The sequence below is a fragment of the Osmerus eperlanus genome, chromosome 16 (genome assembly GCF_963692335.1).
Source record: "Osmerus eperlanus chromosome 16, fOsmEpe2.1, whole genome shotgun sequence".
In the NCBI taxonomy this organism is placed as follows: Eukaryota; Metazoa; Chordata; class Actinopteri; order Osmeriformes; family Osmeridae; genus Osmerus; species Osmerus eperlanus.
In genome coordinates, this window is record NC_085033.1 from 79,032 (window position 1) to 104,673 (window position 25,642).

Sequence of the window (25,642 nt, forward strand, 5' to 3'; positions counted from 1 at the left end):
TGCTCTCACCATCCTCTGTTGCATCCTCTGTTACGCTCAGCATCCTCTGTTGTACTCTGTTGAGCAGGCCTCTGCATGACCCTCCAGACCTGTAAAAGTGAAGGGTCCATGTCAGTTGTGAAAAATGAAGCTTTTTCCATCTACACTTGATATAAACTACAGTTTTTACTGTGAAATGCAGTGGCATTACTTGAACTTGAATCCAAATGTGTTGACCTGATGGAGACCCATGCAAAGTCACTCAAAACACGGGTTCGATTCCAGGCTCTGGCAAGAGTATTTAGCTCTAAAATGGTCAATATATACACATCTGACCAAAGACCAGGGGGGGGTGTTCCATCAACGTCGATTAAGGAAAAGCGAGACTTATTTCGCCAAGTCTCACTTACTTTAGCGAGAGTTCCATTCCATTAAGGTGGCTTATTCTAGTTCTAGCTACGTAACCAAGGTAACTTATACTTCGGAACTAGCCTAATCCGTGTCAGGCTAAAAGTCAAACTAAACTCAAATGTGTTGCAAATAATTTCAAGAAACAGAATCAGTTCTGTCGAGTAAATTCCTGCGCTCAAAGCACTTTAGTCCGTGTTCGGAAACGTAAATTCAGACATGAATGATTTACTTGTTTACTTCATCTCCAAAAAATATATTAATTTAAATAAACAAGTTAAGAAATAATATCACTGTAACTGTTTTCAAAAGCCATTGGTTAATTGACATAAAATAAGGCCTTAGAAACTAAGCAGAGCGTCTAGACAAGTTACAATCAATTATGGCGTATCCGTTCTTTGACAACCTTGTGGTGGATGAAGGTGCTCAGATTATACAAAGAGCGTTTATCCACCAGCCCCAAGGGTCTTCAGAGACAAAAGTAATGCTTCCCTAACCAGTATCTGTGGAAGAGTTCATATACATAGAAAAACACAACTCTTAAGGATTGCAATGAACACATAAGAGCAGCCTACCATCCTTTGTAGAAAGGAAAGTAATAGACTATAATAGTAGAAATGAGGGTGGCCTAGTAGACTGCAGTCTATGTAAGTAGTTAGGCCTAGACTATGTAGTCTGCTGGAATCACTGACAAGGAAGCAAACTCACTGTAGCCAAGCCTTGACCACTGTTCAGTCTGTCTGTGTGTCTTTGCATGTGGGACATTCTTGAACAGGGTTGGTGACTTGAAAAGGTTTAGCAAAGGCAACTATGCCAGGAAATATGAAGGGTATACCTTGCTCCGAAGCAGTACCTGAATATTATCAGTTTTCCAGGTCATCTTGAAACAAAGAATCAAGAAGACTTTTTATTCAATTGTGGGAGTCAGGTGGCTGAGTGGTTAGAGAAGCGGGCTAGTAATCAGAAGGTTGCTGGCTCTGCCAAATGACGTTGTGTCCTTGGGCAAGGCACTTCACCCTACTTGCCTCGGGGGAATGTCCCTGTACTTACTGTAAGTCGCTCTGGATAAGAGCGTCTGCTAAATGACTAAATGTAAAATGTAAATGTAAATTGTATAAAGCATGTTCATTGTTAAAAGTAGCCTATATGTTGATAAGCCTCTATATTACTTCATCCTCTCCTTCTGGCTTCCCCAATATTATAGGTGCAATATACTGTCCCCATGGGTGTATCCAGGCTCACTGGAAGACTCAGGGGGTGACTTCCTGGTGCCCCCAGGGTTGAAAAAGCGTTTCTAAAACGCTATAAATTTCAAAACATGTCTTCATGACTTCCTTTATAGTAGAGAAAATGTAATGCAGTATTTTGACTGTTCCCGTGCCCTTACTTCCAGTGGAAAAGGGTGCTGTTATGAAGTGCCCTTTATGCTGCCTTTACATGTGTCTAATGGTGCCCTTTCCAAAGAAGACGATTAGATGCTGTGTCCAACAGTCTCCCCTACAATGTGCCCACTAGGGCATGCTTTCCCAAAGAGAGGCTGTGAGAGCCCATGTCGTGCAGTAGCAGCACTTTAAATCTTTCCGCCCCTGCCCTTCAAACAGCCACAGTCTGCCACTGTCCAAGCCCCCTCTGGATCTGTGGAGGCAGACTGTTAATTGGAAATCTGGTAATATGGGGCAACTTTCCATACACTGTCAGCCAGAATAGTAATAATTGGATTTGGATTAAATATGCACGCGTAATATAATAATTAAATATTTTTAGACATGCTGAGCAATTTTAAATGACTGTTCTGCCAAGCAAAGTGTGCTACAGTTTGGGAGTCTGAAGGTTTGTGCTGGATCTGTGCAATAATACTTATTTCAGTGAATCCCCATTTTAGTCATGGTTATCTTTGCCTTTTATCTTAAAGCTCAGCATTTAGCCTATCAGTTAATAAATGTGTGTGGCAAAGTTATTTTTAAGTCATTTATACATTTTGTTAATGATGTGAAGACAAACACTAGTAGCCCACATCAAGTGCAATTAACCATGGCCTTCAGTGTTTTGAATTTTATCCTACAATTTTCAATTGCTGCCACGTTCTTTTTTGGGCTATTACTCTCAATCTCCTGTTGAGAATATTGGCCATAGGCTACTGTGAGAACGGTTTCAGACAGCTCTTCAAATTTCGCTAACTATCAGTAGGGCTAACTGCATATAGTTATGTTAAGTAGATTTGGTAGGCCTACAATTTACGCATTTTAACGGTCGTAATGGTTTGACAAGTTGTATCCCTTGCCGTGTTAATTGCGGCAACATTGTCCTTTTTGGGGACAACTCCAAAAAAACTCAAATCAATTTACGCTGCTGAAAGTAACACCCCTCTGCTGGTTTACGCTTTGCTTTTTGTGACATAACTCCTCTTGTCGACGATCGCCTGATCTGGGCTGCACAATCTAAGCTTATTGAGGTCTAGCTTGAATTAGCGTTGCCTGTTAGTGGAACGGAACGTTAGTGGAACAGCTTGAGGCTTAAGTCTAAAATGACGTTTACCCAAGTGAGACTTATTCGTGTTAGCGCGACTTGCGTTAGCAACGTTGATGGAACACCCCCCTGCTCGACCTTTGCCTGTAAACAGTGATTCTGACTGAGTTAATGTTACTAGAGGAAGCAACTTTTGTTTTCCAAGATGGTGTCCCCATTCATTTCTATGAAAAGTGCTCAGTGGCGCAGTGAGGCAAATGAGAGCGCGAAACCGGACCGCGCCATCTTTCCACTTCCGGTCTAGCGTTAAACAAACTCGCCTTTTTCCTAGCTCCGAGACTCGTGCACGCTTGCAACCAGCTGTACACGTCATACTTTGCGACAACCAGTCGCGAGCATATATTTATATGGTCGCCAGCGTGTGAGCTAAGGCATTGCAGTGGCAGAATGGGGTACAAGTCCGATAGGAATCAGAGACATGATGCAAACTTTACGGAAATGTATGCTGTCACTGTATAGTATTCCTTTCACTTGGTTTTTAGAAATAGGCTATAGAGCTATTCTAGATGGAACTCATCACATATGTTGCTTTTTTTCTTTGTGATTTGAGTATGATTTCCAAAGCATTTTATCGGATTAAATAAACTGTTAACATGAACGCCTAGCTCTGTCGTTGTTCTCGCCAGGCAAAGGAAGTTAGTTATTTTGGTAACAGAAATCTTACATAATGCAGACTTACCATAACTTACTGTCAACTTTATATTCAAACGAAATGCCACAAAATTCACACTGCCTTCAATTTAACAGTGTAGAAATGTGGCCTGTGTTTTATATGTTCAACCTACAAAACCAAATGCCTATTAATGGATATAACGTGATCTAACAAGACTTGGTAATAATGTAATAAATAAAAGCTTGAGAAGTGTCTAAAATATACTTTATTGAACATTTGACTTTGAAAGGGACATATTAACAGAACTATATACAAGACGTTTCCATCAGATATAAGTGGGGGTGAAACATAGTCACTGAGGACCTTCATTGTCCCACAAAAGCAGTCTGGCTTGATGACAAGATAAAAAATAAATTAAAAAAAGCGTAATGGGTGTGTTTAAAAAAAAACTTCTGAAGGCAAGACTAATATTATTTAAATATATATCATTTCCTATTGTGGTTATCAGTTAAAGTATTAATCTTCGTCTTTGCTCCAGATAGCCATGTCAACAATCTATGCTCACGCTTAACATAATATAATATTTGCCATCATGTCATGAACGTAAAAACGTTCATGACAGAAAAATCTAATGTTTTAAAATAACGGGAATAAACTATTAACAATATTTCATGTGACAACCATTTGCTAAACTTGCTACATCAGGGCAGGCAACTCGAGCCATTTCTCCCTGTGCTCATTCAATATAAGTCTGTCTCATTCAGCTCCAGGTAAATCAGCAATCGGCCAATGTGAACATTTGTGCTCGTGCCCTGTTCGTATCCGCAAGCACATTTGCAGGCAACTTTTATTGACGTAAGCAAATAAATGGGGTGCTAGTTTACCCATTTCGGATTGATTTCAAACTTAGCAAAAATCTGGAAAAATTCCATGAAAAAGCTAATAGTATGAGCCAGGTTCGAGAATCGAACTAAAATTATTGGGGAAGATAGTTTTGTAAATGTTGACTGGAGTTAATAGTATAAAAACAACCGGAAGAGCCGGAAGTCTAACAAGAAATGCAATACCACCTACATCCACCGGGGCCGTTGCTTCAAGCCGAGGGGCGAGGGATGGGGGCCTGTTCTGACTGTCAGAGACCTTTAAATTAGCCTGGCTCTGCCCTCCTACGTACTTCCGCTCATTTTTTATTTTGCTTCTGTACTAGGTCTGGGATTTCAGTGTGTTAGTCGGTTTTCATAAAAAAAATTGTAGGTCCAATCAGCGAACAGAGGGAATGGCTGAGAGCGATGACGTTGATGTCGTGCACTAGTTTGAGTTGTAGTTCAGAAATGGCGGGAAAAGATGCAAGCGAAGCTATTCTGCGGTTGTGGCAACGCTGCCGAATATCCAGAAGTTAAAGCCGGAGCAAGAACAGTCCTTGCTGAGTTTTGTTGGTGGCCATGATGTTGTGGCCCCCCTCCCCACAGGGTTCGGGAAAAGTTTGATTTTCCAGCTACAGCTAGCTCCGTTACAGTGTTGAAGGAGTTGGCTAAGGCGAACACTAGCGATTGGCTATGGCAGATCAGTGGCTCTGCCAGATCCAATAGTTTTAAACTTCAACAGAGTACCCGCCTTCAACGAAGTTAATGCTTGTCAATGGAGCGATCCCAGACCCTCTGTACAAATAAAATGTACGAGGGTCTGGTTAGGACCAGGCTACCTTTTAAATAGCTTGACGTAGTGAAATTGGCAAAACTAGCCTAGCTAACGTAGGTCGTTTTCTCAGGGCATATGACGAATGAAACAGGCTTGCCTTGAAACATCCGAGATACTGGTTATCTTAAGCAGGCTCTTGTCTACAAAAAACAGTCCTCCCTGACGTTTTTGGGGTAGAATTGAGTGAAATACAAACATTTGTACACACTGCCAGTAGGCGGGCCGAGTCTGACTGAGGCTAACGTCAAAACAATGTACCCCCGGGACGCAGGCTCACTCAATTGCAAGTCCACAAATCACAAAAATAATCGGAGCATCTGGCTAAAAGCACAATTCCCACATCTCTTGAAGGCTGCCCTGCTCGACTTTTTTGGTGTAGACAGAACTGTAAAATGGTGAACTTATGAACATGACGCGACCAAAACATGACTGCTGCCTAAGCATATGGGGTCTCCCTGGCGTCCGAACTTACTCCAATTACAAAGACTTTCACGACCCAAATCAAATTTTTGAAGAATTCGCCGAGATGCTAAATTATTCACTAATTATAAACACAGAGGAAAAAAGCTAGCTACTTTTCGAGTTCGGTTTTCCGTCACTTCAGACTCACGATCTAAAGGTCTAGAAGTGCTCAAACCTTCACCATAATTCAAGAGTAGTGTACTTTCACGAAGCCAATCATTGATTCTAGCTTAAAATTAAAAAATGGGTGACATGACTTACCGAACGTTGCTGCCTCCAACTCCGCTATCATGCAATTCCAGTTCAAAACAACAATGGCCGCTGAAAAATAATTTATATTCGTAACGGCGAGCTGCGATTGGAAGCAAAATGAAACAGGAGCTAAAGACCGAGGGTGGGGGCTTGGTCAGCCCACAATTTCCAGAAAGGATGTGTGTGCGTCTCGCCAAGCTCGCGCGTGTCAAGTAGGGTGACCATCTGTCCCACTTTGCACTGTATCGCACAGCATTTTCAATATGCGACGTGCAGGACAAGGGGTGAAAATGCTGTGCGACACAACGCAAAGCGGGACAGGTGTCAAGGGGCAGGATGAGTCTGAGAATTTGGAGCGTGCGCTGTGGAGCAATTCAATTGAATTCAATCATATATTGACATAACAAGGTGAAATTGTTTGTGGTACTTCAGAGTGATGTCATCTTGAACCATATTAGGTTTTAAAAACCATCAGTCAAAATTATATTTGATTTATTGACACAAAGATATTGAGGCAATGTGAAGATTTACATAAATACACCCCTTTCAGCCATTTTGTATTGCATTTCTTATTCCATGTAACCCTATATAAAGACATGTATTCTACACATCTGTTACAAATTTCAAGTCGATTGGATCTATGGTTCATGAGAAGGGTTTTGAAGGTTGTACCAAATTTGGACAGTACAGCAAAATCTATCATGGCGGACCTAATGGGTTCTTGAGGCTTGTTCCCCATGAGAAATAAGGCATGTATACCAATTTTCAGGCACCACCTATGGGCGTACATGGGCCATTAGCGGTCTGGGAGTAGTGAGTGACCTGTTGTATCATTGGGCCAAATTTGAAAAAATTGGGTTGAGGACTTTTTGAGCTATTGAGCCATTTATCGGAGAAGAGGAAAAATAATAACTAGAGAGGGTACAATTTCAGGGGAAATTGTAGGGTGTGCTTGCTTGCGTCGGTTGCAGGTGGGTCTGTCCTCTAAGTTTTTCCCTTCTAGTGATATTTTCAAGCATTTAGCCTACTCATATTGCATATTTCATTAAGAACACCCTTTGAAATAGCTGCGACCCCCCTTTGAAACAAGCTACTGTAACAACGTTGTCACTGGCAGTATGGAATCGCGATTCAAATAGTACCGTCTGCTAACTGAAAATATGCCCCCCAAAACGTAAATAAGTTTGACATTAATGTAGGGGGAAATGGCTAATTCAAAATAAGTTTGCTAGAGGCAAGCTAGCTGCTGTTGCTCCACATTTCACTGATTGTTTGAAAGCGCCAGAAATGAGTGTTTCTTTTGACATAAAGTTTAGCTGTGGCATTGAAGACAGTACTACACACTGCCAGTGGGCAAGCCGAGTCTGACTGAGGCTAACGTCAAAACAAGCCGCGGTGTCACTCAAATTCCAAGTTTTACACAAATCACAAAAATATGCTGACCCGCTGGCTGTCTTCGCAATTGCCATATCTTTAAAACACTGCCCTCCTTCTGATTTTTGATGTAGAATTGACCCTCGTACGAGTGAAATTAAGAAAATACTCATCAGAGATCGACAACAGCTGACGCAATCGTCAACGGAGGCTGACGGGGCTCTCACGTAGCAAACCAATCAGTTTTTACAGCAACCTACATAAAAATCTCACCATCTGGCTGTCTTCACAATAGTCATAACATTGCCCTCCTTCTGTTTTTTGGTGTAGAATTGACCGAACTATAAAATTACAAAAATACTAGACTACTATGACGCTTGCATGGCTGCCGCCTAGGCAGTCTCACGGGCGACCCGCACTCGCTCAAATTACACAGACTTTCACGACCTAAATCAAAAATCCGAGATGGCAGTTCCACTCGAAATTGCTTTCTCAACAAAGCCCAATGGTTGGTAATTTTGGGGGTTGGCATTTTTCACTCATAATCCAAGCTCCAACTTGCGTGCTAGAACGTCTATCACATTGTATCCATGCATCGTTGCTAACGTGTGCTGACGTAGTGACGTAGGCTAGCACTGAGTACCCTTGGTTGACAGAAGACACTTTTTGCCACAAAAACGTTGTAACCTCCTAAACTGTGCAACGGAGTGTAAATAAAAATACAAGCAACTCAATCGCTACCAAGACGAAACTTTTGACACCTAGGTTGTCAATGTAGTCCAAATATTGACTGAGGCTAAGGGGGGAAAAAATCAATAATAAAAAGAATAATAATAAATATATATGAGAGAACAAAGGTTGTGCTCTTGCCGAAGGCTTGAGCACACCCAATAATAATAATAATAAGAATACTAACAAAAACAATAGGTTTCCTCCTACCGGAGGAACCCTAAGCTTTGCTGCTTGGCCACCAATATTAATAATGAGAAGAAGAAAAGGTAGAAACGCATAGGTGGCTAATAAAATAATTGCATAGTGGCATATACGGTGTTCAAAGTAACAGCTTCTCACAGTGACTACCATCATTTTTCTCTAGACCACACTGAGCTCATCAGTGTGGGGGGCGGTAAACGCAGCCACTGGAGGCTCCAACTGGGGTTCCGATCCTAGCAGCATTTGGGGTGACACCCATAACTCCAACATTGGCTTCTGGGATGAGGCAGTGAAAGAGGCCTCCCTGCCCCCTCCCCCTGCTACCAAAAAAGGCAACCCTCCAAAGAACAACAAGGGGAATGCAAACTTAAGGTACCCACTGCAGTGTATTTTTCTCAATTTATCTTTTCCTTTCCCACCTTTCCTTTGTAGACCAGGACTTGTTTCTCTCCTTTCATTGTTCAAGATACATGGGTTTACATGCAGTTCTTTGAACTGACATTTTAGTGGTGTGTATAATTTCTCCCATTATGTGTCTGTGCAGTAACTCGGTCAGTGGGCGTGCCAACAAGAAGGTGGAGGAAGAGGAGAAGCTGCTGAAGCTGTTTCAGGGGGTCAGTAAGAGCCAGAAGGACGGCTTCATGCAGTGGTGTGAACAGACTCTGCATATGCTCAACACCGCCAACAACCTGGATGGTAAATTGGTCCAACGCACTTATCTGAGCTTCAGCTTTATTACATTAAAAACTAAAAAAAAATTGTATGCATGCTATTATCATTTTAATTTTATTTTTGTACAATTCGTACAGTAGAACAGCGTAGATACAGTGCTGTAACAGGTGTAATAGCCATGTACATTGACATTTTATTCATTTAACAGACACTTATCCAAATTACATGTAGAAAATACTGCAGAAGATCAAGGATCAGAAGTGCATCATTCTACAGTATTTTGGTGGTCAGGGTCAAAGAACAGTTACTAGCCACATTGCAAAGTAACCACATCTCAGCTACCAGGCATGGTGGACAGAAATAAACCTTGTTTGTACATTGGTCGAGTTAGGGTTGTAGTGGTCTCACTTGGTTGAATTTCCTTACTTTTTGAGACTTTTCACAAAGCATAACTTGCCAACATCTTTAGTTTTTTTATTTCCATATCATTTCCACTGTGGGCTTCATATATATTTTATAAACTAGAGAGATTGTGCTGTCTGTTAAGGAGCTTCAAACCTATCTGCATAATCTTATTTAGCTATTTTTGTTGCAATTTAAAGTAGCTGCCTTTACATCGCATATTCAGGGTGGGAATGTTGTTTCTTTATAATGCCTTGCAGTATGAACACGAAACAGGGGGATGGCATTCTGCTGACTGTACAGGTAGTCACAGAGCCGAATTGGCATCTATCTAAAAGGGAAAGCTGGCATGGCAGGACTACACACACATTAGATGTCACATCTCTGGTTTCGGGTCAAAAGGGGCTTTTTTGTTTAATTAAACAAAATTATCTACTGGGGTTGCTATGCTTTGTATTGCGTCATTGCATACATACTAACTACAGTATATGCTAGTTGTAATTGCTAGCTAGTTGACTTACTGTAGCCCTACCCTCAATCATCAAGGGCCTAACTGATGGCAGAACTATTGGTAATACTTTTTATTAAAAATATATTTTGGATGGACATGCCAACCAAACCATAACTGGATAAGTATTCTCCTGCCTCCCATTCTGTCATTCCCGTGTCCAGTGCCCACATTTGCATCCTTCCTGAAGGAAGTGGACTCTCCATACGAGGTGCACGATTATGTCCGGGCATACCTGGGGGACACGCCTGAGGCCAAGGAGTTTGCCAAGCAGTTCCTGGACCGCCGTGCCAAGCAGAACGCCAACCAGCAGAAACAGGCTGGCCAAAACCAGCAGCAGCAGGTGAGGGGGAGTTTGAATAGCATTTTTAGAATGAACAACATATTAAAGTCACTAACCAAGCTATAGGTATTTAAGTGCCTAATGAGTTTGGCCAAGTAAATCAATTAATGGGGCTTTGTTTTAGCTCCCAGCCCCCTGAAAATAACAGCAACTTGGCATCTTTGAAGGTCAGGAAGGGGGGAAAGTAATGCTGTAGGGCACCTGTTACACAAAGTAAAACGACATCTCAATGTCCCTATTTAGGGTTATTTCCCAGCAATAGTAACCGTTTTTGCAACTGTTTCCTAGGATTCGGTGTGGGGTGGAACAGAGTCCTCATCCGTGTTTCAGTCCAACCACACCAGCCTACAGCAGCCGCGCTTTGAGACCGTCACCTCAGGGAAGAAGAAGAAAAAACAGAAGATGGTCCGCGCAGACCCAAGCCTGCTTGGTGAGGGGAAACTTTCGAGTGCTGTTAAATAAATCAGTTTTTCCTTTACCGCTGTACTTACTGTAGGTGGTGCTAAAAGACTTGCGGTGACCTCCATACAAGACATAAAACTGCATTCACCTCCATGTACCCTCTTGCGTGTCTCTTATGGTTTTATACTTTTCTCAGGTTTTTCTGTGAATGCGTCATCTGAACGGTTAAACATGGGTGCGATTGAGACGGTGGAGGACTTTTGAGGGACTGCTGCCAACCCCACTGACTATATCAACTCGGATCGGCTGCCATTTTACCTCCAACGTCTAAAATCCTCAACTTTTTTTTATTTTATTCCAAATTTCCCTCAGTGATGGGAGGCAGGGGTCCATCTATCACTCTGTCCAAAAACATCATTTTTAACCCTTTCAGGGAAAGGGAGAAAAAATATCAAAACATCCAATTTCAGAGGGCGCATGGGGACCCACACAAAGTGGTGGAACGGAGAAGAAGTTTAGTCCATCTTTCATTGGTCTGTCCATCCATCAATAACCTGCAATAACAGTTCCAAATTACATTTATTCCCAAAGGACTTTTACAGAGGTGGACATATGGATTGGGTGGTGGGGAAAGAAGTTTCTGGAAAGTATCAAGATTTTTTTGTATTATTTATTGAAAGTTTCCAAACTCCTTAAAACATTTGAATTTCCCTTTCAACTCCTAATTTCTGCCGGTTGTTTTTGGTCCAAGATGGCAAGTAGCATCCAAGATTTGTGCCCATATATGTCCTGTTTTAAGGACATGTTTAAAGTTCCAAGTAGTTATCTATTTCTTGTAAAATACTAGGCTGTTTAAAGAATAAACTTTCAATTCTGCATCTGTATTATAATATATAGAAATGAACTGTTGGAGTCATACTTTTTTATTGCGGTATGAAATAAAACAGTCTCTTGTGTGGGCTGTTTCCACCTCTTTTGTGTCTGTATGAACCGTTGGCAATAGTTGTTTGTCGAACTACATGCACATTAACAGAATTAATTTAAATAATGATTTGCTAAACTGATAGTTTACTGGGTGCGAATACAGCCTTTGGCGTGCTTTAGCTGAATATTAACATGTTACTGATTAAAGGGAGGATTGGTAATGTTGAGACACACTCATATCTGCTGAAATAAACTTCACATCCTGAATGCAACCAGTAAATCTAAAGGTTTGACTGTAAAATGTAATGAAATCCAATATCTGTCGCAGGACTGTAATAAATACGAATAATGTAGTTCAGACCAATCTTAATGATTGGTCGTCATTCGGACCAAATGCAATGATAAGACGGGGCACTACCTGGCAGTAGTTAGGCAGCACGTTCATGTGTTTTGGGGGAGTGGCTTTGAAGGGATGGGGTGGGATATTTTGGTTTGAATATTTAAAAACTCAAGCCAGAATTGCTAGGTTTGCTAAACTTACCGATCCTGCCTTTAATTTCACTGCAGTAAATTGTTTTGGTCATATGCCTCACTGATTCATGGTTAATTATGGGCTTATCTGTAGAGTTGTTTTACAAAAATGAGTAAACCACAAATCAAGGATTCAAAGTGCTATATTTGGGTCTCTCCCTTGCTTGTGTGAGACAGGTACTAGGTATGTTCTTCTGCCAGACTTGGCTCTAGCATCCAGAGAGGGCAAGAGGAACACAGCTGCCAATAATACAGAGAGAGACCAGGGAAAGTGGTGCCGTCACCTTGGCCAGTAAGTAACCATCCATAACCAAGTTAGGAGTGGAGGACGAGTGACTTGGTGAACGAGTACTAATGGGGTAGGGGAGAGGGGGACTAGACTGACTTAGAAAATTTGAAATCAGCAGATGAATACAACCAAGTGAGAGAGAATGTTTGGTCAGCATGTAGTGGGTGGGCCTTCAGCTGAGGTGTTGACAAAGTCTTCACTGTCCAGACAGTTATCCACATTCCCCTCACCCTCTCACCTTCCAGTCTAGCCCTCTTTACTTCATCTTCAGTCAGTCTTACTAAACCCGTTTTATAGGTGCTTCAGTCCACTGTGCTCCTACTCTCATCCCAGGAACCATGATTCCCAACAGCAGTCTTGGCAGGCCCCTTGTCTTCATTATAGGTCTGTTGGTGGCCACTGTCTACACAGGTAAGTTTCTTAACTGGCCGAGACTTTACTATTTCGGCCTGCAGTAAAATTTTCAGGAGAATCAAAAAATGCAAGTGGTACAATACAGCTTTGTATTAATGGCAACTTAAGATATGGTCATGTCCTAGTATTTAACTGGAAAAACTAGCTATAACTTTTGAGTTACGTGTTTGATAAGCAGGCTTTCACATGTGCTCTTAGATCTGATATTTGAAATGACAGAAAGGTTATAAGATTCTTTCGTGGTTGATCTTTCAGATTTCAAAATTTGTGTCAAGATCATGACCTTCAAAGATGGGTTTCAATTCTGACGTTAGTTGCACAAGAGAATCTGTCTTGTAAAGTTACTCATGTCCTGTGATGTTTCATTTTTGCGCAGAATAATTCTGAATAATTATAAACCCCAATCAATAGTTAACCAGAGAAATGGTAAAGCATTTGATATGTAGAAATTTGTCAATATGAAGTATATTTATTCGTCAGTCTGTGGAGTTCAGAGGTGTGTGTACGTGTCATTTTCCCTTCTATTGGGCCAAGAGGCCCATAGAGCGAGAGCCCTTCTTACCCTCTAAATGATGCAGTTGTTAAAGTCAGTGGAAGTCACTGCAGCCTGAATGCTGCTCTTTGACAGGGTGACTACCATTCATTATGGCCCTGTTTACAGCCTGTCTGAAATTGAATATTGGCTGTGGTTGGAACTTAACACTGAGGCTTACTATTCATTTGGAAATTATTGGTTTAAAAGCACAAATTAAGTTCTAAATTGTATTTAGGGTGGTCCTTGCTCAATTGTGATGGCAGGTTTTAATCAGATCTTGATAACGAGTAAGCATAAGTACTATTATCTCACTCTCATTTGGTTTTCCTTTTTCCATTATTTTTCCCAAATTTTTTCATTTCTCCTTTCCCTCATGTAGCCTAACCTCTCACTTTGTCCCCTCTTTTCTTACTTGAACGTCACACTTGGGTGATAAACCAGAGGAAAGGTATGGGAAAGGGTATATTCCACAAAGCTGTAAATTGTGAGGACTTTGGGAACGCAGAGCACATTCAGTCCTAGAGGTCATTAAGAGGAGGTCAGCAAACAGCAATCTTGCAGAAAAATATTAGATAAAATATGGTTTTCCCTGACAATGAGAAAAAGCTTGGGAAGTGTCAATCTACAGAAGGAGGCATATACTGTACAGTGGGCTTTTGTCATCCCAGTCAACCGTGACGTGACCATCACTGGTATGTTAGATATGATAACAATGTGATGATATGATGACATGGCCTATATTTGGTGCACCAGTAAAGCACTGGAATGTGACATGGAATGTACAGAACTACTAAAACCTCTTGAAACAAGCTGTTTTGTTGATTGCTAGTTTTCATGGAAGTCCACGAAACCACCTATTTTAAAGATGACTTCTTTGATAACATTTTGGTGAAACTTTGAAGCGCCATACCTGTAATGGTGGGTGGCATGCCGAGAGGAGACCCCATTGTAAATACTTGCTTGGAATATTTATTCACCATCACTTAATTTTCTGAATCTAGTCCTCATTTCTGTTTCTTATATTTACTTACATTTGTGTTCAACTGACGTGTATTTGTGGTGGCGACAACCTTGTTGTGAAGGATATAATATTCCTCTTAGTTTGAACAGTAAATCCCAAACAGCAACAGTGAGACATCTGAAGACAGAATAAATAAATAAAATACCAGGTACCTTATAACTCCATGCCACTTACATTTATGTCACAAACCATATTACTAGTATTCACTATTTACAATTTTTCTCTATTTAAACTGTAAACAACTAAAATTGGATTGCTGGTTACAACCCGTTGTATTTAAAGGTTAAAACCTTAGTTATTTAAAGGTGGTGAGCTGAGGTTCAAAATCGTGCATGTGTCACTGGAAAACTTTTCTACAACACACAAACATTTTTTGGCATGTCCACTTCTTGCAAAATTTAAGGAACGAGAGCATAGTGCCCATGGCACACACACACAGATTTCTGGAATTATAGATGCAGTGCCCGTGATGCAGCTGGTGATGACATTTCTTCTCAGTGGTTTTGGTACCAATATTTCTCAGATCACAATTGAAATTCAAATTGTTTACATTTTTTTTTATTTACATTTTTTAGTCATTTAGCAGACGCTCTTATCCAGAGCGACTTACAGTAAGTACAGGGACATTCCCCCCAGGAAAGCAGGGTGAAGTGCCTTGCCCAAGGACACAACGTCATTTGGCACAGCCGGGAATCAAACTGGCAACCTTCTGATTACTAGCCCGATTCCCTAACCACTCAGACACCTTTAACCTCCACATCTATTCTAGTCAAATTGATAATGCTGTAGAAGCCTACATTCATGCAAATACTTATGTAGCCTTCACTTGTCTGCTGTTTCCTACGTTATAAATTGCTTGTGTTATGTTGATTAAAATTGAGTTCTCTGTTAAATTGTCTTACCAGCACAAACATCTAAACATTATGTTAACCCTTGTGTTATCTTCGGGTCATTCTGACCCATCAGTCATTGTGACCCACCGTCGTATTGCGACAGATTTACCGCATACAAAGACAAAGTGAAGCATTTTCTTTTAACCGTTGGGCTGTCTTAGACCCCCCACATTGCAAAGGTTAAAATAAAATTATTTTAATTTGTTTTTGTATTGGGTAAAATTGGGTAAACACAACGATGGTTCGTTATGAACCTTTGGGTCATGTGACCCGAAGGCAGCACGAGGGTTAATAACAGAAGTCATTACATGCACAATGGTTGAGCCAGTTGTCATAATTGTAGGCCTAATGTACCATATAGTGCTTGTACATTTGCAATGTAGTGGCACATTGCAAATGTAGTAACACATTGTCATATAAATTAAATCACTGATCTATATATCTGAAATTATATCCACTTTACATAGACATTCTGTTCGCTAGCCAGCCCCTTTGAAAGCAGCTGAATATTGGTTGTAGCCTAAAACCAAATTTGCTTCAATGAGCAAAGAGGGGGGCAATAGTTACTGAAATGTTATGACTGATATTTCTGTATATTTTAAATAAGTAGGCCTTATTATTTCTGAAGATGGCATAGATTAAAAAGCATGCATTTGTTGCTGCTCATTTACACTTCAAAATTCTAAGATTTTAGTGTAGAATGAAACAGGGTTCTCTTGTCATTTCTCTTAGCCTATCGCCATTCTCTCTTGCACTATGTTGCAGTCTCACATAGTTGACACAGTTGCATCAAAGCAATCCTGTCAAAATGGTCCTAATCTATATCGAACAAAGTTGTCACTGGCAGTATCTCAACTGGAATCGCAACTCAAACATTACCATCTGCCATCTGAAAATATGCCCAAAAAGCATAAATAAGCTTGAAATATATTTGGGAAAACTGGCTAACAAGTTTACTGGAAGCGATCACTGTCAGTAACACTGTCTGAAAACTCAGGGCTCATGTGAGCCGCTATCTGGGGTATTCCAGAAAGCGGGTTTAGTGAAAACCCTGAGTTGGGTAACTCTAAAATGAGGCAAAGGAGGTTGATGTTTTCCGTTCCAGAAAGAGAGGTAACAAAAACTTTTAGTCAGTGTCCAGGTAATTTACTCTGGGAACCTAACCTACTCGCTTGCAGGTTTTCCATGCAGGCATGCAAACTCCTCACCTTTAAGTGAAACTCACCTTTTTGAAACCAAAATGGGTAACCTACGTGAATCGTGCAGATCCGATGAGAAAAAGTTTTTTTGGGGGGGAGGGGTGTCGTGGCCGTGGCCAACAAAGCATTTTACCCGTGCTTTGAAACTTTACAACCGGCTCTAGAACCAATCGTCACTCCTAATGCCTGAACCTCACAGCCAATCAGGGGCAGAGTGGGGAGAGTTTTTTTTCAAAGTCTGCAACACTGAGCAGTCCGTTGACAACTGAACCAAACTGAAGTTGAACACTGCCGAACTGTAGAACGAAATGCCCGTCAGAAAGCAAGTTTAAGGTTTTGCTCTTAAAGTGCAACAGATTGATGCGTTTAACTTTAAAATTTACAAAATTTCCTTCTGGGGGAGCATTCCCCCCCCCGGACCTAGTCGTGGGTACGCCGTATCCTTCTCACCTTTTTTAGCCCTGACCTGTTTGCATGCTTGTCCATGACAAACTTAATTTCTACCCAGGGTTTTTCCTGCATAGAGAAAATGTTGGCGCACGACAAAGCCGTTTTCCCGAGCGCCAATGACAAATCCCGAGCGCCAAAGTCAAAAAAAAGTCTGCAATGAAAAACAAAAAACAAAGCTGTGTTCATCACGCGTGCAATGCATGTCAGCGAATGTTCTCAATATTATGTTTCAAGTAGGCTACAGCCGAACCCTCGTTCTGTTTTGATAAATAGTAATTGAGTTGATAAGCGTGTCTTCTTGTCTGATCAATAAGCAACTGTGAGGTGTGCGAATGGCCAGAGCGGCAAGTAAACTGTCGTTCCGCTGCGAGGGCAGCCCGACGTGCACGAATACACCTGTAAAAATGCAAAGGAAATTTCCACTCAAAATGCTGACAAAAGTTTGATTTACGATTTCCAACGCAGCCTCCATTGGTATTCTTAACCTGGAATGATAATATATAGGGCAGTGTTTCCTCTATGGCTACATTTCTGCCGCCACGGTATCAGAAATCAGGCTGTACAAAATTTTAGGGTGTCTATCAGCAGTGATTGTTAGAGTGCATGTCGGAGAATTGCACGGACACGCGCTTCACACCGCAGTTGAGATTGCGTGTGTGCGTCCTTGAGAACTGTAAATCGTATAATTTATGTTGTCAGTTCATTTAAGCCTGTTATTGTATAAGTCTATAGTTCTTGCAAATGTAAATCAAGTTAACTGGTGATTTTCGTTGTTTGTATTCTTCCCCTGCTAGCTAAATTGTCTGTTGATTCGATAGCGATTGATGCCCTTGCTCAGGTTTATATTTTAGGTGCATTATTATGCTGAAGTAGTTTTAATTAATAAAAAGTGGGTTTATTGTTATTATTTGCTACAGAATACTTAGCCTATCAAGATCAAATGAAGCAGGCAGTGCACATGCTTCAGAGTGGCCTACCTTAATCGATAGGCTAGGCTACTGAAAATTTACAATAAGTTGTTACGTCAATTATTAATTGGCAGCATTTATGCCATTTAGAACATACTTCATGAGTCTAAGGTGTCTTTAAGTAGCCAAACTTTATTGCTTTAGGGGAAATAGGACGAAAATATGTGCAATATTACATTAGATTATTACATTAACCTGTTCCGAAATATAGGTGTAGTTTCGCGGGGGGGGGGGGGGGGTGCAAAACACCTGGGAATAAATACATTGATTAGAAAGAAGAAGAAAAAAAAGAATATATATATACCCTTTTTTTTTTGGAGCACCGAAGACCCATTTTGACCCCAAAAAAACCCTGCTACCCTGCTCCCCACCCACTTTCTGAGCCTGATACAGTTGGCAGACATGGGGTGTCCTTTCCTGGTTCAGTCGACCAATCTCGAACAAAATTTCATTCGCTTAGTTATACGCCGGGAGAGGATTTTAAGACTGCGATTCGATGTGCTTTAATTCCCTGATGAATACCTAAGTTAACGTTTCCGTTTCCCGTCACACTCCATAATTTATTTTAGCAACATTCTCAGCCCTTACATTGCTAATGTTACACACCGTGGATTAGGGGTGGAACGGTACACTGAAGTCACGGTTCGGTTCATACCGCGGTTCAGACATCACGGTTCGGTACGAGTTCGGTACAATGGAGGGAAAAGCAAAAGATGCGCATTGAAGATGACGTGTAAATTCCGATTGCGTCAGTAATTTTTGGGGCCCTATTTGTATGTGTATCTAATGGCTGGTTAAGCACTGTAGGGAGAAGTTGAATTTTTTGGGGGTCTCGTTCCAGTGATTGGCACACCTGGGTGATGGCGTCGGATATTTTTAGTCATTTAGCACACCAGATGCGTTATATGCGTTAGCATGTTAGATGTATTTCCACTCACATACCCCACAACCAGTGACGTGCGGTGATGTCAGTAAGAGGCTAGGTACTTGAATGGGAAAATGTGTCCAAACTTTTGAATGGTACTGTACATGTTGAAGAATACAGGATCGAAGTGCGCAAGTGAGTTTTTCGCTTGTCGTCCGCAGTGAACGGACAGTAAAAGCACTGCTTATTCTACAATTTTTTTTGTATTCGATTATGCGTAACTGCTACATTCGACATCGTAACGTCGAAACAATTGCAATAAGACACATATTGCATATATAACTCACAAGAATAAACAGTAAAAATACAAGTTTATTAAATAAAATGATTTAATAAAACATTTTACGTTTGAATTTTGGCAGGGTAGGCAGTGCCTACCTTGCCTACCCAGACTGCACGTCACTGCCCACAACTGCTGAACTACGCCGACACACAGTGCTTGTTTTATCCACCACTCTCTCGCCTATACTACTGTAACTGAATGCGAAACCGAAGTTTTCCCAAACTTGAAATCTTAAAAAGGCCGGCGGGATCTCTTGTGGGTCGCCATCACTCGCCATACTCATCCTTAGTGCTGCTAGCTATATCTCTGACTCACGGCGGCGCCAATCAGAGCTTCAGAGCTACAGATTAGATGTCCCTAAAGAACACGAGTATCTAACAGTAGTTCCGCATTACATTAATTAATTTGCAGACAAGTTTAATTTATTTTATACCGTGTATTCTCTGTGTAATTTCATGCACCGAACCGTGACGCCCGTACCGTACGGTTCGGTACGAATACATGTACCGTTCCACCCCTACCCACTATACAACAGTTCAGGGACGCAAGTTTGATATCAACTCTGGCAGGGATATCAATAGTTAATGCGAGCGCACAATTTTCTTTCGCATTCATTTGAGCACAAATACTGTTTTTTTGAGCTTCATGTAATATTGTTTTTATGTTTTAGTCAAAAGAAGATGATGAGGCTTATCATTTAGAAACTTTCTTTAGTTTTGTAATGTTTTCTTAGCCTACCTCAATTCTGACTTGTGTGCTGAGTCCGACACCTGGACTTCTGTGTGCGTGCTGCAGTGGCTATTTGGCAAGCTCAGAAGAGTGTGCTAACATGGAATTCTGCGTGCATCGGTTTGTGTTTTCAGTTAAACTGCTTTATTTTACAAGCGTTTATTGGGATACTGCGTAAGTTTTTTCCGTGATTATCAATCTACATTAATGCACGGACTAAAAGTAAATTGTTAAAACTCAAACTTTTGATTTTACTGGGGCACAGCAGATTCATACTGGGTCACGTGCCCCAGTAAAAAGGGTCTAACGACGCCCCTGCCTCTTACTCTTCTGGAAAAATCAAGCACTCGCCCCTAAACCATTTAACCTGTGCTCAAGATCAAACAATGCTTTCAGATCATAAACACAGCAAAACAATATATAAAAACTATGGTGCAATCATTAGACACAACACAAAAATTTTTTGAACACAACATCCAGAGCATGTAGTTACAGAAAAATATGTTCATTGTACATACTGCAGTAAACGCATTTCGCAATAAAGAAAGTATAACAATCACAACTTAGTACTTTGAATAAATTGCATACTGTAAGTACTTTAAGCAATACAGTATTTTATGTCTTTATATTCGGCACTTGCATGAAAATACAGTAGTCGAACTGCAATTAAAAAAAATTACAGTAAACTCAAATGTTGTGCAACTGCAACGTCAATGTGAGATTTACGGTATTCTGCCTCAGCATCACATCTTTGTATTGGGACTTGCGAGAAGATCACATCATTAGAAACAAGTGTGAACATTTAAGAGTCATTGTGTTTTAAAGATGACAACTGTGTTGTAGTTGTGTTTACTATTTGCCGCCTATGTTAACCATTTTGCAACACAAGTGCATCACAGTGCAAAATGTTTTAGTGAGTGAGAATGTGTTTAGAGTTTTGCCAAAAATTCTGCAAAACGTATTGTCTCATCACTTTGCGTGACATAAATAGCGAACTGTTTGAATGATTCTGGCAGTTGCTTCAAAACCATTGCTACCAACAGCCCATCGCTCAATGTCTCACCAGCGTTTCTCAATGCTGTGATGGCTGTCTCCTTGCGGATAACGTATTCAGTCACACTTTTGCTGCTCGACTTTTCAAGGGAAGTCAGTTCTGTATACAAGCTAATTATACGCAGTAGTGATGGGTCGTTCGCGAACGATCCGTCTCTAAGAGCCGGCTCTTGAAGGTGAACGTCGGGAGCTGGCTCGCATATCTGAAGAGCCGACTCTATTTTTAATAGATTAATACAGCCTATAAAAACTAAATGATTATGAAATAATGAATTTTAATTGTATTTAAAATAATTGACTAATTCAAAGAACAACAAAAAAATACTTGTAGGCTTAAAGGCGCACACGATCATCCTCACATTCTGTTCCTGTCAATCCTGCATGAGGGAGGGCCGAGCCAACTCACACACAGTCAGAGAGTAGTCAAAACTCGGAGGAGAGCCATGACAAATCAATGCATTTTTAAAGATATGTGGTTACGGTCGAGTATGATTTCATTTCATAATTTATTTCAAATTGTTTTCACGCCCATCATAGTCAAATTCATAAAACGTGTATTTTTTAAAGAGCCGTTCGGGAGCCAAAAAAGCCGTCTCTTTTTGGTGAGCTGAGCCATACGAGCCGGCTCACGAAAAAGAGCCGGAATGCCCATCACTAATACGCAGCTTTCCTTTAGCTGCATAATAGTCTTTCAAAATCGCCAACTCCTTTCATCCATCGTCTGTCAATCCGAAGAACGCAAGTTCTTGCAAGCATCCTTGCGAGAATTGCTGACCCTGAGGACGGAAAATGAATTGAGATGCAGGTTTTCTTGGCTATACCCTAGGTTATCGAAAAGTCGGAGAACATTTACAAATGAGCCGTTTCATCAATAAAATAAGCACATTTTCAGCGACTACACTGCCCATTTTTTTTAAATGTCAATGATGTCATACACATCCTACAGCGAGAGATACTGCTTTTTGGCAAGCTCTGATTCACTTCCTTTTTTCTCTCGAGGCATCGACAACACAGTTGACAAGCTCTCCCTGTCAATACAGGAGCTTTTTAGTTTGCTAGAAAGAGTTTAAGTTTGCTAATGTTTTAAAGACCACGCCGAAATGTTCACACACACACATTTCACAGTACATACTTAAAACGATAGGCAAATAAAAGTTCCAGCTACCCCAAAAAAAGAACTTGGGCGAACAAGTCCATTCTCAGAGAATGCCCGTAGATGGGCTCTGACATTCTGGTTCCGCTTTGGATGCCATCAAGCCGAATCTCTGATCGTAATCAGTCCTTCACTAACCAGAATGCTAGCGTGTTATGGGCAACAACGACTCAACCTGTAAGAAATCAAAAGGACATAAGTAATCGTTCATTCAACTTTCAACCTATAATCCATGTTGAACTTACAAAAACTACAATCAAATCTGAGATTTCTTAACGACAATCAGGCGAAAGAGACACATTTAGCCGTCTAGCTCCATAGACTCCCATTCATTTTGCACTCGCCCGCGATCACCCCCAGGGGAACTCTAGTGGAACTGTGGATACCCACCCCCAATTAGAAAATTTGTGACCAATAACATGTTGAGTTATTGTGGCGCAAGGAGAAGAAGATTAATAATAATAAATATAGCTGCAAGCAGCAATGGCGGATTCCTCCTTCAAAATGGCAAAATGTTGGAAAATTGACATAATAGATAGTTACACTGGGATTAACCAGAAGACTTGAAACTGTAATTTCTGTCATAAAAATTTGTTCAAAGTTCAAACAGCTGTAATTTAGTCCTATTTATATATGGGACATAAAAACGGGACAACGGGATGACTGGGTTGCTGCTGTAAAGAATAGCTTACTCGTAGTGCTTTACAAAGGTTGTTTGGGGTGCCATAACTTGTCATGGAAGGGAATTTCAAATCATGCCTAGCATCAGCGGCGATGTGTCCTGGCTTAGGTAACTGAAATGAATTTGTGCAACAGGCAAGGGATCCACCTGAACAATCAATATACTTCATTAAAGCTAACTCGGTTGTGAATCTGACACGACCATGCGTAGACTACAAGTAGCTAGCTACTGTGGTGAAACTGGCTTGTTTTGCAGTGGTTTACACAGTCTCGCTAAACAGATGATCGGAGTGTTGTAATGGGCTCAAATAAATACTCATTGCTATGTTTTACAACCGGAGGATTGACCGGAAGACCAGAAACCGTTCTGTAAAAAAATAAATAAAAATGGCTTTGACTGGTTTTGAACCTACAACCCTTCGTTTACCAGCACAACATCTCATCCAATTGAGCCATTCCCAGATCTGAGGTCTCATTTATAAAACTGTGCGTAGGATTCTTACTAAAAGTGTACGTACGCCCAAAAGCCTAAAATGGCGTACGCCCCCAAAAAATCAGATTTATAAAACTGTAAGCAATTTTCCCTTTATAAATCACAGACTACCCACAAGTGTGCGTACGTGAATCTGCATTTTACCCCACCCTGAACTCGTCCATTTTTAACCATAAATGGTCAATGCAAAGCACCTCATGAATGCTAATCCAGTATATTAATGACCCTGGCATGCGATTGTTCTTTACGGTGAATCATAGCGCATGATGACTTCTCAGACACTGTTAGCCTATTGGTGGAGGCCCGAAAACCACATTATTTGGCCGGTGGATCACTAATAAAAAAAAAACAGTGGCGAGTGGCGTCAACTGATACCGCAAGTCGAGATACAATTTGAAAACAAAAGCGTTTTGTTATTGAACAGTAGTCTATTGAAGTCTGGACTGATAACAAGGACGTAGAGTGTAGTGATTGCGCGGGAGCTTAACGACTGTATTTCCAGTTTTTGACATATGATGATATATGCACAGTATTAAAGAAATATATTTAGTTATACAATGTGTTATGCAGTTATCTAAAGGTAGGATATGTGATGTTATCCTGTATTCCATGCAGTCGGGCTCGGGCATCTCCCCCTCCTGCATTCCCGTAGTGGACAATCTGATGGTGAGACATACAGCGCTGAATTTTGATTTAAAATTTGAGTTGGATTGTACAAGGTGTTTATGGAACAATTATCACTCAATACAAGCGCAAATAACACTGCTGGATTTATTCTTCGTGATAATAATGAAATCGAGTGAAAAAAACGTGTGTGAGGAAAACAAAAAATATAATATTACGAGTAATCGTTCTTCCCACATTTACTTTCTGCAGTCTGACTACAGTACAGTCATCTGCGTCGCCAATTCCAACTGTTTCCAAAATGTGCGTAGGCCTACGGGAGGGTCAGAGTTTGCGTGGAGGACCGCACATTCTCCCGTCAATTTTGTTTTTTATAAATCACAACCTTTGCGTGGAAAGTGGCGTACGCACATTTTCAGCCCCGTTTTGTGTGTACGCAAGCTTTATAAATGAGACCCCTGGACTTTTCCATGTTCAGTAACTGGATAATAAAATAAGATGTTTCTCCAATGGCAAGCTTTGTCAGATTTGGTCCAAGCTCAAACATATTTGTCATATATTTTCACATATCAAGGTGAAACTTTGCAGGGTACTTCAGGGGGGTGTCACCTTAAAGCCTATTAGGTTTGAAAAACCATCATTCAAAATGACATTTGATTTAGTGACACAAACACATTGAGGCAATGTGGACATTTACATAAATACACCCCTTTCAGTCATTTTGTATTTGATTCAACTGTCTTAATTAACGTTTTTAAATACATTAATGATACATAACTGTACAAACTTTCAAGTTAATTTGAACTTTTTTGTGAGAGGAAATCGTTTTTGAAGGTTTTCCCAAATTATCACTGTACAGGAAAATCCATCATGGCGAACCTTATGGGTCCTTGAGGCTTTTTTGTTCCTCGTGAAAAATGAGGCATGCAAACCTAGTTTCAGATGAATTGGAGCAATGGGGTGGAAATGCCATCACTCTGAAAAGTGGACATTTGGGCGTGGCCTGTGGTGCCCCCCTATGGTCTGATGTGGGCCAGTCTGTGTTTGGGCGGTAGTTGTGGAATGTTGTATCAATATGCCAAATTTCAAAACTTTTTACCAATGAGTTCATGAGATAAATTACAAGAATGATAATAATACCAACAATTACAATAGGGTTCCTCCTGACGGAGGAATCCTAATAATAGTAATAATAATAAATATAGCTGCAAGCAGCAATGGTGGATTCCTCCTTCAAAATGGCAAAATGTTGTAAAATTGACATAATACACTGGGATTAACTAGAAGACTTGAAATTGTAATTTCTGTCAGAAAAAGAAGAAGAAAATGTTTATACCTCTGACTGGATTAGAACCCACCACCCTTCGCACATAAGCACTGTTGTGGAAAAATTCTAGTGGCACTGTGTAGATTTGAATAGTCAAGAGATGGTGGTTTCAATACATTTATCTAGCTTGTACAAATTAAGAATTAACAAAGTACTTTGTGATCAGTCATAACGAAGGGGGTGCTAGCCACAGATCGTTCGCAAGAGTGATGAAGAACAACCCTAAAACTCTGCCTTATATAAACTTAGAACAAATGGTTCTTCTGATGGTCAATCCATCAATATGGCGGTCTCTGTGATTGGTCAGCACTGCTCAGTGACAGTTTGACTCCATACCAAGTGTCCCACAGTTCTTTGATGTGGCATCTCTCCCCAAACCTAAATACTAAAGCCACAGGAGTTCACCAGTCAAATGGTCAACTGTCCTTTGTGTGGACATCTTCAAACAAGTATTTAATTAACACCACCCATGCAACAGGAAGGATCAGAGCAGCTTGATCAGTTCATCTATCTTAAACTGCTCCCTCAGATCACAATAACAATACAATTCATCCTCCCCAGGTGTCATAAACTGCAAA

General features: G+C 40.7%; 2 protein-coding genes across 5 annotated transcripts in view; both read left to right on the forward strand.

Annotated features, from left to right (window-relative positions):
* gigyf2 (GRB10 interacting GYF protein 2) overlaps positions 1-11,528 on the forward strand; it is a 50,764-nt gene extending 39,236 nt beyond the window's left edge. For all 4 annotated transcript variants that reach the window (XM_062480793.1, XM_062480795.1, XM_062480796.1 and 1 more), the window contains exons 25-29: positions 8,409-8,617; positions 8,790-8,941; positions 9,992-10,170; positions 10,459-10,600; positions 10,769-11,528. In XM_062480793.1, the coding sequence (XP_062336777.1) occupies positions 8,409-8,617; positions 8,790-8,941; positions 9,992-10,170; positions 10,459-10,600; positions 10,769-10,836 (750 nt within the window). In that variant the 3' untranslated portion in view covers positions 10,837-11,528. The remainder of the gene's footprint in view (positions 1-8,408; positions 8,618-8,789; positions 8,942-9,991; positions 10,171-10,458; positions 10,601-10,768) is intronic.
* A 994-nt stretch (positions 11,529-12,522) lies between these two features.
* The window catches only part of snorc (secondary ossification center associated regulator of chondrocyte maturation), an 84,232-nt gene continuing 71,112 nt past the window's right edge, over positions 12,523-25,642 (forward strand). The window contains exon 1 of the mRNA XM_062480810.1: positions 12,523-12,727. Within this exon, the coding sequence (XP_062336794.1) occupies positions 12,655-12,727 (73 nt within the window). The 5' untranslated portion in view covers positions 12,523-12,654. The remainder of the gene's footprint in view (positions 12,728-25,642) is intronic.